Source organism: Heteronotia binoei, chromosome 14 (genome assembly GCF_032191835.1).
Source record: "Heteronotia binoei isolate CCM8104 ecotype False Entrance Well chromosome 14, APGP_CSIRO_Hbin_v1, whole genome shotgun sequence".
NCBI lineage: Eukaryota > Metazoa > Chordata > Lepidosauria > Squamata > Gekkonidae > Heteronotia > Heteronotia binoei.
Window position 1 is genome coordinate 27,612,367 of NC_083236.1, and position 14,373 is coordinate 27,626,739.

General features: G+C 46.5%; 1 protein-coding gene across 1 annotated transcript in view; it reads left to right on the forward strand.

Moving 5' to 3' along the window:
- Window positions 1-756: 756 nt before the first annotated feature.
- The window catches only part of FHOD1 (formin homology 2 domain containing 1), a 75,595-nt gene continuing 61,978 nt past the window's right edge, over window positions 757-14,373 (forward strand). Inside the window, exon 1 of the mRNA XM_060253950.1 lies at window positions 757-971. Within this exon, the coding sequence (XP_060109933.1) occupies window positions 777-971 (195 nt within the window). The 5' untranslated portion in view covers window positions 757-776. The remainder of the gene's footprint in view (window positions 972-14,373) is intronic.

The following is a 14,373-nucleotide window of genomic DNA, read 5'->3' on the forward strand; positions in this document are numbered from 1 at the left end:
GACAGGATCTTACTTCAAACCCTTTTTGCTAAAATGAATCTATTGAGTCCAGTTGAGAAGAAGCAGTGGTAGAATGCAAGCGGACCCTTTTGCAGACTGCTGAAGATTTTTCCACCCTCCAGAACTGGAGATTCTTTTAAGTCTAATTAAGCAGGGCTTTTTTTGGAGCAGGAACGCAGTTTCGGCCGGCTTGGCGCGAGAGGGTGCGGCCTAATATGCAAATGAGTCCCTGCTGGGCTTTCCCCACAAAAAGCCCTATGTGAGACAACGGTGATGTCAGGGGGTGCGACCTAATATGCAAATGCGTTCCTGCTGGGCTTTTTCTACCAACCCCCCCTGTAATTAAGTATAATTCTTTTAAGTATAATAACAACAACTCATCTCCTCGGAAATAGCTCAGCAAAGAGCAAACAGAAGCAAAACTGTCTGTTTTCCCGTCAGGCGCTGGGCCGCTCGCTTTCTATGCACGGGGAGTTTTCCAACCGCGGGGAGCGATCCTTTGCCCGCAAGTCTGAAGGGGCGTCGGTGCTATAATCTCGTATCCATCCGTCAAGATTTCAACGAAGCTGCTTCGCCCTCGCTGCCCACTTCCCTCCCACTTCCCACCACGCACCCGAGAGGCTCCGACTGAGAGCCGGAAGTGCTGCGCCAGGGCCTCGCGGCGCTTCTTGGGCGCCACCCGGGCCCCGCCCCTTCCCCTCCGCGGGCTGCCTGAGCGCCGCTGCCGCTGCCGCCTGGCCAGTGTGTGGAGCCGCTGTCGCTTCTGCCGGGCGGCCATGGGGGAACCGCCGGGGATGGAGACGGCGCCGGGCTCGGTGCTGTGCCGGCTGCAGTTCCTGGAGGACTCGGACCCTTTCTCGTGCGCCGCCTTCCCGGAGCCGCGGCGGGCGCCCGTGCAGCCGGTGGTGGAAGCGCTGCCCCTCGCCGCCCAGCTGCCCGCCATGCACCGCTTGCTGGCCGCGCCTTTGCCGGTGAGAGAGCCCGGGCGGGCCGGGGCGGGCAGAGGGCTCTGGAGCGCGGGCAGAGTGCCGGGGGAAAGGGCAGCTGTTTCCAGGCTCTCTCTCGCTCTGAGTCGCGGGGCTGAGTAGCCGGCGCAAAGCGGAGCGAGCTCCTTCCAGCTTCTCTTTTTTCCCCGCTGTTGCTGCGCGTTTCTCAGGTGCCTGAGAGAGAGGGGTGGGGCTGGGATCACACACCCTAGAGAATGCACATTCAATCCACTTTCAGTGCACTTGCCATCTGGATTTTGCCAGTTCGCGTAAGTAAAATCCGGTTGGAAAGCGCATTGAAAATGGATGGAAAGTGCATTGTTTAGCGTGCGTGATCACAGCCAGGGTTCCTGAGCATGTGCCGTGTGTGGAAGCGGCCCTTCCGTCCTCTTCCCTATAGAGCGAGAGAGCTCTTGAGCATGTGCAGTGTGGACGGAGTCCGTCCGTCCTCTTTTTCCTCGGGAGTGAAAAGGAGCCCTTGAGCTTGTGCTGATCCCTTTTTTCCCCCTTCCAGGAGCCAGAGGGCTCCTGAGCACATGCAGAGAGGAAGGATGCTAGCTCTTTCAGCCCTCTGTTCCTTGGCCTCTTGGGTGACTGTACTTAGGTACCCAAAAGGCTGGCATGTTTTTGTGGCAGGGGCACATGGCTCGTGGAAGCTTTGGCCTTGGGGTAGGGAACGTTGGCTCTCCAGGTGTTTTTTGCCTACAACTCCCATCAGCCCCAGTCGTTAACCATGCTGACTGTGGCTGATGGGAGTTGTAGGCAAAAAACATCCGGAGAGCCAACGTTCGCTACAACTTCCCGGCCACAAATACAAGATTAGGATATAAAAAACGGCAGTCCAGAGAAAGGCACTTTGTTTATATGGTTGTATTTTTGATATGCACATACAGGATGTGCGCTCCTCAGGCATCCCTTCAGGGAGATCCTCCTATCTGATGACTGTCAGCCAGCTCCTTAATGTTAATATCCTTGTTTTTCTTAAAAGAGCCTGCGGGGGAGATCTAAGATGTTATGCTCAGGGCAGCATCTGCAACATGAAATGACTCTGTTCGGTTGGCTGTCAGCAGCCACTTCAAGCAGGGAGAAAGGCCTGCTAAGAATCCCAGATTCCACTTCCTCTCAAGACTTGTAGATTGCCCCCATTAAAAACCACCATGTTTGTCTTTCAAGGGCTACAAGTCTCTGTTCTGTAGGCAGCCAGGGTTTTAACATAGGTGCTTCACTGGAGGCTCTTTCTGGTCTGAAAGTTCAGGCCTCTCTGGGTGGAAGACTGGGACAGAATTTACAAGCTAAGCAGGGTAAGCCCTGGTTAGTACTTGGATGGGAGACCACCAAAGAAGTCCAGAGTTGCTACATAGAAGCAGGCGGTGACAAACCACCTCTATTCTTCTCTTGCCTTGAAAATCTTACAGGGTTATCCTAAGTCAGCTGCGATTTTGTACACACACATACGGCAAGGAAAGTGGGAAACATGTTCCTCTCCCCCCCCCCCCCGCCGCCCCTTCCCGGAATGAATCAAATTGTGGCTGGGTATGTGTTGGCTCAGAGCGAGATGAAACACCCATTTGGGAAATTCTGAGCAACTTCCCAGCAAGCACACTTAAGGATTTTTCTGAGCGTAGTGTCACGTGAAGGCTTGTTCTTTGCAGAGAAAAGTTTTGTGCTGAGCATCTAGGGAGCCTTTACCTGTTCAGCATTAGCCAAAGCAGGCAAGGTGTGTAGGCTGGCCCACCATAAGCTCTTGTAAATAGCAGTCTGATGCCAACCAAAACATCACGGAATAGTGAGCGCAAAACTTTGCGTTCCACAGAACTCTTTATCAGGCCATAAAGTAAACTGATTCTCTTCTCTTAACCCCCTCCCCCTTTTGGTATGTAGCACCTATTCTGATGAAGCTCTCTGAGGAGCCTGAAAAATTGTACTCCTTCCTGGTCCCAAATGAACAGTGATTACACTGTAGTAGTTTTGAGCACCAGCTATTGAAGGACATGTAGAGGCGAACTGCCTGCAGAATTTCTAAGAGTTGCGCTAAGTATGAAGTCCGGTAGCCCCCTAAAAAGGAACACAATTTATTTGTTTGCATGAGCTTTTGTGAAAATTTAGAAATGTATGCAGTTGGGCTGGCTGGGAGACTCAAGAGGAAGGGGAGCAGAGACTCTCACACTTCTGTCCTTTTGCATAATCTGCAAAACAAATGGTCAAGAGGGCATTTTTTTTATAAAGGCAAGACTGTCCATGAATATACATGAAGCTGCCTTATACTGAATCAGACCATTGATCCATCAAGGTTAACACTGTCAACTCGACTAGCAGCAGCTCTCCAGGCAGGCCTGTAGCTGTGGAGGGGCCTCTAGGGGTCCTGCCCCCTAACTTCCTGTGGAGGCCCTCCAACTCAGGGCCCTCAACCCGGCAGAGCAGGAAGGGAGAGCAAGAGGTGACTGCGGAGGGTCTTCATGTTGGCCGTACCTCTCTCCCCTTCTGCTCAGCTGAGCAGGACATGAGAGAGAGGTGGCAAGTCTTCATGCTCTCACAGCCAGCCAGCTGCAAAAGCAGGAAGACCTGGCCTGCTGACCCACCTTTTCAGGTCAGGGGGCTTTTAAAACATTGGAATGCCCCCTAATTTTCAAAAAGCCCCCAACCTAAAAAAATCCTGGCTATTCCCCTGTCTTCAAGAACTCAAGCAGAGGTCTTTCACATCACCTGTTGTCTGGTCCTTTTAAATAGAGATGTTGGGGATTCGACCTGGGACCTTCTGCATGCAAAGCGAAGGCTGTTCTGCTGAGCCACAGTCCCTCCCAGTGCAAAGTAATGTTTCAGGAAAACTTTTCTAAGGGAACAAGATTGTAGCCTGCTGCCCTGTTTATTGTGTATATCATTTGTGCTTTTATGGCACTTTCTTCTACCTTTGTAATCTTGTGTTCTGCATTGTTTTATGCTATGACTCGTCTTTGGTTAATATGCTTGTCTCCTAAACTTTGTATTCCTAGTCTTGTTGTGCTCTTTATTGGATGTCTTGTGTGCTATCTGTTTGCATATCTTTTACGTTTTGTAATCCTCAGTCTCAGCGGGAAAATCAAGCTGTCAATAATAAACAAAACAAGATCCAGTCAAAAGGAGAGGCCTAGTGGAGGTGGACTAGAATGAACATCTAAATCTAGTGCAGGAAGACATGCGATGGCAGAACACATTTAACAATCAATTCAGGGATGGAATGTGCAAAATATTGGCACGTAGAGCAGGGGTGGCCAAACTTGCTTAACGTAAGAACTACATAGAATAAACATCAAATGTTTGAGAGCCAGGAGGGAGGAAGGAAGGAAGGAAGTAGAAAGAAAGCAACTTTAACTTTAAATGCATTCTCCAGCTCACTAGCCGGCTTGGCTTGGATAAGTGATTTAAAGATAAAAATGCCTTCTCCAAGCTGGCTGATGGGGAGGTGAGGACTTCAAGAACCACACAATATGTGTGAAAGAACCACGTGTGGCTCCCAAGCCGCAGTTTGGCCACATCTGACCTAAAGAGTGAAACAAGTTCTGATAGATAGAAAAATCAATTTGGCTAGAATAGGTGTGAGATGCTTCAGCCAACTCATCCCGTAATATATCGAAGCCACCTGTGGTTGGAATATACCTTTTAAATATTGAAAGCAATGCCCTCTTTTTGCTATGCCTCTAAAATCAAGCATTCTGTGCACTCCTCTCTCCATTTACATTATTCATTTACATTCCACACTGAACATATAAGGTAGATACGTAAGGCGTGGGGAGCAGGTGAGGTTCATCACTGGATGTCCCATCCTGTGGATCATATTGATTTACTGTGTGTAGTCCACCTTGAGTCCCAATGAGAAAGGTGGACTATAAATAACATAAATAAAAGAGTAAGAGTCCACTAGCACCTTAAAGAATAAAATTTGTGGTAGGATAAGAGTTACCACAGGTGATCAGTGACTCATGAAGTGAGCAGTGACTCATGAAAGCTCTGTGATTTTAACATAGGTGCTCCTCTGGAGGTTCTCTCTGGCTTGAAAGTTCAGGCCTCCCTGGGCAGAAGATTGGGACAGGTGGGGCAAGGACCTGACTGGCCCGAGCTAGGCCAGTCTTATCAGATCTTGGAAGCCCTTTAAAGACTAATACAATTTATGGTAGAGTATGAGCTCCACAAGTGAGGAGCGATTCACAAAAGCTCCTTCCCTACCACAAATTGTGTTAGTCTTTAAGGTGCTACTGGACTCCTATTCTTTTCTGTTACTACAGACAGACTAACCCATCTTGATCTACCAGCTGATGTGGTCACCTCAGGAAATATTTAATATTTAAATTTTTTTTATATCCCGCCATAGCCTGCAAGCGGGTAATCCAAGAAGTTTTGATAAAGGAGTGTCTGAGGAGATCTTATTGACTGGAAACCACAGACATGTTCTTCCATAGGAGGATGAGAGCTGGTGTGGTGTAGTGGCTAGATTGTCAAACTAGGAACTTGGAGACCCAGGTTCAAATCCCCCTTCTGACATGAAGTTTGTTGGGTGACCTTGGGCCTGTCACACACTCTCTGTCATTCCCACCTCATAGGGTTGCTGTGGGAGTACAAAGGGGAGGGAAGATCCATATATGCTACTGTGAGCAGCACAGAGGAAAGGCAGAAAAAAATTGTGATGGGTAGATTGTTTGTTTGAATGGGGCCACTACCTTGCACTCTTTGGCAGAAGGGTAAGATTTTTTAAAAATGTACTAGATAGGTAAGAAGTTGGATAAGAGGCGTGGCCCAGAAAAAGATCAGAAGGTAGGACCAGAATGAGGAAGATTGAGGTTACAGTTAACATTGTGAAAGTCATGGAAACTGACATCGGTGTTTACTTAGAAACTGCTGGGGGGATGTTTTTGAGTGAAGGACTTGGGCTGTCTGTGGATGAGCCAGTTTCCTTTCCGGGCCTGAGTGTGTTGTCTGGGAGGAAGCAGCTGTTCCACGTAATGCTAAGTATAGAACCATCTCGATATGGCTGTGTGCAGTGGACTCTCCGGAGGTTTTGGGCCAGGGCCTGAGCTGACTTTATGCCTGTCCTTGTTGTGAGGGGACTGGGGGGGTGAAGGAAACACTGTGCCCAGAGTGACTGACTTCCTTTGTTGGCAAACAGAGCTGTTATGCCTGAGGTAGTGGCCCCATTCGAACAAAGAACTGTGCAAGTAGTTTTTCCTGCAAGCGTCATGTTTACAGCAGTCCTGATACCTAAGCAATAACCTGGTTACCTGCCGTACACAGTAGGCAGCCATGCACAAGAATGTTGTTCCCTTCTGTTTACTTGCTGCCATATGGCTCACAATGACTATACTTTTCCTTGACCTTTACCCAAAAATAAAATCATGCATCCCAGTAGACGATAGTTCAGCCTGACTTTGTTCATCCCTCCCTGCCTAAGGTAAGAAGAGTAGCTGCCGTAGCACTGTACAGAGCTACAGCTGCCTTTTCCCCTTCCTGACTCACATTCTAGATGGAGTGTAGGAGATGGAATTGTGGGTGGTGCTCAGGTGAGTGGTGGAGAAGCGGGATCCCTCTGCCAAAGCTGTGGAGTCTTTTGAGCAAAAATTCTACTTTCTGAGCTACTGGCATTAAAGTTGTGAGCTGCTGCATAAATTAGTTTGCTCTGGGGCCATCCTTCCCTGGCCTGAACCAAGGCAAAAATGTGTGAGCCAGAGGCTAAAAAGCTATGAGCTAGCTCACACTAATTCAGCTTAGAGGGAACACTGCCACTCCCCCCACCCCCGATTTACTGCTGGCATTGCTTAATTCACCCTGGGATGGCTGTCTGCAGAGTTCATGTGTTTTCCCCTGATTAGTAGTTTGCAGGAAGTGAGCAGGTGCTTAAAGCATCGTGCAAAGTGGCCCACTGCCTTTGTGAAGTCCGTCTGAGAGCAACCAAGATGATCAGAGGTTGGGGCACCTTCCCAGTGAGTAAAGGCTGGAGAGTCTGGGACTCTTTGGTCTAGAAGATGGGTCTCCAACATGGTGTCCATGGTGACCACCAAATGTTTTTAGAAAGCGGGCAGAGCCAGGTGGCACTTGTGCCCAGCAGAGCTTCTGGATTGCTATACAGATTGAAAGGCATCCTGTTAAACAGAACTTCTGCATAAAATATTGAAGAGTTGCTATGAAACCTATGCATAACTTCACTCCTTGACATTTTGTAGTTGCCTTTGTCTCCTGTGGCAGCCCTTTTATTGTTATACCCACCACCCTGGGTCAGAATTCCAAAGTTGCCCACAGGCTCAAAAAGGTTGGGAACCCCCGATTTAGAAGAAAGACAACTACAGGAAGCCATGACTGAGATTTATATAATTATGCATGATGGAAAAAGTGGAAACAGGGAGCTGTTTTTCCGTCTCCCATAGTACTAGAACATGGGGGCACCCAATGAGTGATTAAACCGGAATTCACTACCAATAGAGGTAGTGAGGGTAGACAGTGTTAAAAGGGGATTAAACAGATTAATGGAGAGTGGACCATCAGTGGCTACTAACTTCCATCTACAGTTGCTGCAAACCTCTGAATACTAGAGTGGGGAGGAATCATCAGGGAAGGCCTCAGTCTCTATGCCCTGTTGTTGGCCTTCCAGAGCATCCGTTTGGCCACTGTGTGGGACAGGATGCTGGATTAGAGGGACCATTGGTTTCATCTGTCAGGCCTCTTCTTACATTCTTTTGTGACAACTCTGCTTTTCAGCCAGTAGCCTCCTAAGCTGTCACAGCTGCTGTGCCCAGGGCAGTGATGTTGAACTGGCATCGCAGAGGCCTTGGTTCCATGTGGCATGCAGGTACTACAAATTAGGATCAAATAGAAGGAGTGTGTCCTGTGCATGTTCCTCCCTTCCCCCCCTCTTTTCTGTAGCAGTTGCCCCATGCTTGTGGCACTTGGACTCAGTGTGTTAAAGCACCATTACAGTTTTTTGCCAGACCCTGCAGAGTGGTTTGAGGAGTTATGACAGGGGTGGGGAACATCAGGCCCGAGGGCCATAAACAGCCCTCAAGATCACTTGGTCTGGCCCTTGGGGCTTGCTGGGCTGAGACCCCCCCCCCACTCTCACTCTCACGGCCATTTTGAAGGACTGCTGCTGGGGTATGTGGGTTCCTTTAAAGGTCTGCAGGGAGCAACTGAAGGGAGGGAATGAGGGGTGGGAGGTAGGAGCCGGGAGCCAGCTACCACCAGTTCAATTTGCACGTGATTATCCCGGATGGTGTGGCCTAATATGCTAATGAGTATGTGACCTAATATGCTAATATTAGGGCATGTGGTCTAATATGCCTGGACCTAGGCATTTGCCTAGGGCAGCAGGCCTGTCTGTGTGTGTGCGTGCACGCGCTGAATTAGGCTCTCCCCACGTGACTTCAAATAGAAAAACAATTATTTGCATTAATTTTGCTGGCCTGAATCGTTCTCCCTCAGCAGAGCACTGTTTTTTAAGTTGATAATTTTGTATGGCCCGCCAATGATGCTATAAATATCCGAATCGCCCTTGGCAGAAAAAAGGTTCCTCACCCCTGAGTTATGGGATGCTGCACCTTTGCTGGTAAAGAGTCACTTAGCAGCTTACAGAAAGATGGAGGCTTGAACATCAGTTTCTCCACCATCTGAGGCTACATGGGTGGCAACCTTCTCAGTTTTTCTCATTTGTGGTGCTGAAACGTCTTCCCCAAGGAGATCCGTGTGCCTCTGTCATTGTCTTCCATTAGCGGGTGAAAGCTTTTTTGTTTTTGCTTCCCTTCACTAACTCTTACCACTACTACTCCTTGTCTCTGTGTTTATGTCTTTATATGTTTATATTTTATTTCATTCTTTAATATAGTTCACATTTCTGCATTTCAAATTATTTTAATGCCTCAAATGTTTTAATGTTTATAATAGAGTTTAACAGACTATTATAAAAATAAGCGGTGTTAGTAGTTCTGGAAGTTTTATGTTGGACAGATAGAACCACAGCAAAAAGAGATCCCATGCTCTAATTTTTTTCTTTTTTCTTATGAAGGCAAATGCCTTGTTAAGGACACCAAGCTGCAAAGCTGCTTTGCAGATCCCCCGTGGGCCACATTTGCTTCTCTGCAATTCTGGAATGCAGGTTACAGGTTTCCCTTCATTTTCTTCTTTCATTGGCAAACTTGAAGCTTTGTGATGGCCATTGTTTCTAGAACTTACTGTGGAGTTGTGTCTTGAAATGCAGTTTAATTAAGTTCAGCTTTGGGCACTGCTCCAAGAAAGCCTGTGGGGGCTTGAATGTTTATATCGAAGAATCTCTCTAGTAAGATTAAATGCAGTTGAAGCTCACAGTTCAGTTATCGCTGTGGTCAGTCGTGCACTATTCACACACTCTCTGCCCTACCAGTTTGTGGGTATGTTAACCCCCAGTGAGCTGGTTGATCTGGTTTCTAGTCCTTTGCCTCTCCTGACCACCTTGATTTGTTAATGTAGAAAGCCTAAAAAGCCACATCCAGTGACTTCTCTGTAGCCTGAGATATGTGTGCAAAGATGTTGGTATGAAGAAGAAGACTGCAGATTTATACCCCGCCCTTCTCTCTGGATCAGAGACTCAGAGTGGCTTACAATCTCCTATATCTTCTCCCCTCACAACAGACACTCTGTGAGGTGGGTGGAGCTGAGAGAGCTCTCACAGCAGCTGCCCTTTCAAGGACAACTCCTGTGATAGCAATGGCTGACCCAAGGCAATTCCCACAGCTGTAACTGGAGGAGTGGGGAATCAAACCCGGTTCTCCCAGATAAGAGTCCGCACACTTAACCACTACACCAAACTGAATTGGGGTGGCCAAAGTTGTTTAACATAAGAGCCACATAGAATGAACATCAGATGCTTGAGAGCCACAAGACATGAACGTCAGATGTAAGTAGGTAGGAAGGCAGACAAATAGATGTGGGGAGGAAGGAGTGTAAGCCAAAATGCCCTCAAAAGAGGTTTGGGAATTGACAGGTGGGCAACTTTGGCTCAAAAGGACCTAGAATCTATATATACAGGATTCGACTTCCAGAATTTCTTGCCAAATTTATGGAGGACACTAATTAATTAAAACAATTATGATTTTATTACAGAAAACTATAGAACACACATACAAGATAATGGATACATACAGCACACATATAGACCTAATAAAAATAGAGAGAAATGTACAGAGGTAACACAAGGATGGACAAACAGGGTGATAATTACCTATCGTAGTCTTCAAGGAAGACTCCAATGGTGACAAAAAGGAGATGGGGGATTGACCCTCAACAGATCAGTTGAGGGGGCGTATCTAACAGTGGGATATGGGGTACTGTCAGATGCACACATGTGGGGAGTTGGGTCAGAGGTTATAAGGACTACCTTGAGCCCTTAGGGGATAGGAGGTATAGGGGTGGATGACAGGTAGTCAGCTGGTACATGACCTCAGAAAAAGGGGAGGCTCTGCAGTGACCATTAAGGGCTGGACTTGTGCGGTAGCCAATGGCCAGTTTATTAGGGGCACCTGATTGGATGCCCCGTACCTGGCCAATGAGTGGACTTGGTCCTGGTTACCTGATTTGGTTTCCAGGTAACAATGGGCAAAAGGGGGAGGCTCCAGGGTGACCATTAGGGCAAAGAATGGGTGAGGGTGTTGTGATGGAAGTGATTAACAAGCTATCAAACTTTTCTAAAGGTGACAATAGAGGGCCAAATTGCTACCTAAAGTGACACCCGATCTATACAAAGAAGTCTAGCTCTAGGTGAAGATGTTCTTCCTCTTCTTTATTTCCATACTGGCACCATCTTTTGTCTTGGGTTCTGTTGGACAAAAGCTTAGGCAGTCTGGCGGGGTTTATGCTTAAGATAAGCTTGATTGTCTTATGTAAAAGTTGAAGCAGCTGTTGGATACACGAGTCTCTTGCTTTGCTGTTATGGAGTCAGGAAAACAAGATGGATTCTGGTGGTGTTAGCCTTTGGTTCATGGAAACAGGCTGGAAACTGTTTGCCTGTACTTTTCATGGTGGCTTGGCTTCTTCCACTGCAATGGCCGAGATTGTGCACACAAGGAGCGGCTGGAAGCTCGTCTGTAGTTCTGGCTAACACCCATCCAGAGATGTAGAATGCTGCTGCAAAGCTGAGGCTTATAGTGTTCACATAAGCCTTAGAAACCGTGGGCAAAGTCCACTTCTTAGAGTAGATGTGTGCGAGTGAAAACTCCAGGCACCCTGGCAACCATACTGGTGATCACGATGCCCATATGTATGAAAAGTAGGGGGCTTTGTCTTACAGGAGGGAGACGTGGAAAGAAAGCAACTTCAACTTCAAATGCATTTTCCAAGTCCGCCAGCTGGCTTGGCTTTGAGAAGTGATTTTAAAGAGACAAATGCCTTCTCCAAGCTGACCGATGGGGCAGTGGGGGTTTTGAGAGCCACACAACGTATATGAAAGAGCCACATGTGGCTCCCGAGCCACAGTTTGGCCACCTCTGTACTGGATTGCTTAGGGTACCCAACATTTTACCCTCATCATCTGGATGGCCCAGGCTAGCCTGATCATGTCAGTTCTCAGTAGCTAAGCGAGATCAGCCCTGGTTAGTAATTGGATGGGAAGCCACTAAGGAAGTTCAGGGTTGCTGTGCAAAGGGAGGCAGTGCCAAACCACCTCTGGACGTCTCTTGCCTTGGAAACCCTACCAGATTGCCATTAATCAGCTGTGACTTAACAGCACTTTACACACATGCCCAATATTTTTCTGCTGGGAAACATTTGAGAAACAACTTCACCCTGTTTTCATAAAGTTTTGCAATGGACTACAACACAGTCTTGGAGCTTCTTTTCCTCTCTTGCGCAATGGTCTCAGCAGGAGGCAGTCTCTCCTGGACAGCTCCAGAGATAAATGCATGTGCTGATAGCTGCAGAAAGCAAAATATGCATGAATTGGCAAGGTCAGGCAGGTTGAAAAGTTTCAGGAACCATCTGATAAGCGCTTGGGAGGCATGTTTGTTTCAAATTCTTTTACAATCTCCCTTAGAACTCATGCACTGACAAGATATTGGCTGGACTATAGTTTTATGGAAATATGAGCGGACCCTATACTTCTATAACTTGTACTGATTTTGCCACTCAGTCACACTGTTTAGTTAATCTTCCTCCTTTATGTGTGCTTAGAAAGACTTCTGGCTTCTAATCCTAAAAATGGCATCTTTCTGGGTTGGTCTGGTATTCTTCTTCTGCCTACCACCCACTGCCAATCAGTTGTCTGCTTAGTTCCTCAAATCCCAGTAGATGCTGCTGCTAGAATTCCCACCAGACCAGATGCTCCCAGGTTCTTATAATGATCTTCTTGGTGGCCACAGCTGGTTGGCTTAATCTAGACTTGATGTAAGAGTTACAAGTGCAAAAGCTGCCTGACTTGGGTTATCTTGCGCCAGTTCTCCAGTGATATGATTTTGCTGTTAAACGTTTTTGGAAGATTTCCCAATTCAGATTTACATAAATAATTTAAATGAAATCATGCTAGCAAAACTCAAGTACCGTTAGCAAAAGAAAGCAAATGTACTGTGTGCAAATCTGGACCGTGTACAAGCATTGGGAGTTTGTCCATGTTTCATAATCCCACATCCAGCCTATCTAACATGATTGATTTGCAGCACAACAGCTCCAATAGTGATAAACAAATGGAATATATTTACATATGTGGGACAGACAATTTTGCACTGAAAACTACAGCTTTGGAAATTTTTTCCACCCTGTATCGCTGTGGGTTTCCCACCTTCAAAGATGGAGCGCACAGAGACAGGTCTGTCAACATCTATTAGTTAAACGGATCCATCATGTTAATGGACAGAGCACCTCTGAGTATAGGGTGGTCAATATTTGTGAGCTTCACGGGGCATTTGACAGGCCACTAAACAGATGGTGTCATCCTGAAAGACAGGTGAGAGGGCAGGCAGAACTAGGTAAGATGATGCCTTCAGTCTGGAGGAGTAGCAAGCTCTATGATGACAACCAGACAAGTTCTTTCATTTGCATATTTCTTTATTGGCCTGAGTTAGTTGAGTGTCTGATGTCCACATAGTCATGGGTTATTTTTTTCTTTGGTAGTTGTTGTTGATGGCTCAAGGAACTCCAGCAAAGCAAGCTCATGCTTCAAGCATGCGCCTCAGAACTTTATGCTCAAAATAGCAGCTTTTGTTATGGTTGGATATTGCAAACATTACAGCGGTTGTCATAATAGAGCAGAGCATGTTAAGTTTCAAAGCTCTACATACTTTTGTTTTTCTTTCTAAGCACCTTGGGAAGATGTAGCAGGTCTTTGAAAAGGTATTGTGCTGTTCAGTCCAAAAGTTGCAAACTTTTCAGGTTATTTCCCCAAAACTTCAGCTTGGGATCTTATGGAAATCAGTAATCCATGTGATCCAACTTTCTTTTCCATCAGTGGAAGGCTCTGATATGATGCACAGACTCTTTACTGAGTTGACTGAAGCCAACTTCTCCCGTCTTGTAATAAAATTTATTTATATCCCGCCCTCACCGCCGAAGCAGGCTCAGGGCGGCTAACAACATCCATAGATATACAATAGAATAAATATACAAGCTTTAAAATTAAAATTAACATTATTTAAAAACAATTCAGTTCAGTCTTGTGTTAGTAAAACCGTCTCTTCCAGACTGTCAGCCTTTATTAACCAGCAGCTTCTTCTCTGTCTTGTCTGTGTTCAGTTTTTGAATGATGTCTCCCTCAACTGCTTGACCCTGGCCACCAGATGCTGAGCAAGAGCAGGGATAGGTATTTCTAGGTGCATACAGGATGAAAATGTAAAACTGGGTGTTGTCAGTGTCTTGCTGAACCTCAGTTCCAAAGCTGCAGATGGTTTCACTTAGGAGCTCAATGTGAACTGAGTAGGGGATAGATCTTTGCAGAAGTCTGTACGATTTCCATAATGCAGGTTCTTCTCAATTATCGCCTTCTGACTACAGTCGACTGAAAATGACGTTAGGACAAGGTTGTTTCTTTAATCCCACTAGTTTCTCCAGCATAATGTGTTGCTGACAACCAAGGTAATTCATACCATAGCATTCCCCATTATGAATGTGAAAGTTGGTCAATGAAGAAAGCTGATGGGAAGAACGTTAATTCATTTGAAATTGAGTGTTGGAGGAGAATTTTATGGATACTTTGAGTGGACCACTAAAAAGACAATTAAGTGGGTTCCAGATCATATCATCCTTGAACTCTCCTTAGAAGCTAAAATGACTAAACAGACGGTCCTGAAGTTTGATCACATTCTGAGAAGACCAGGCTTTCTGGAAAAGACAATAATGCTAAGAAAAGTTGAAGGCAGTAGGAAAAGGGGAAGACCTGACATGAGGAGGGTTGACTCAGTAACAGAAGGCACAG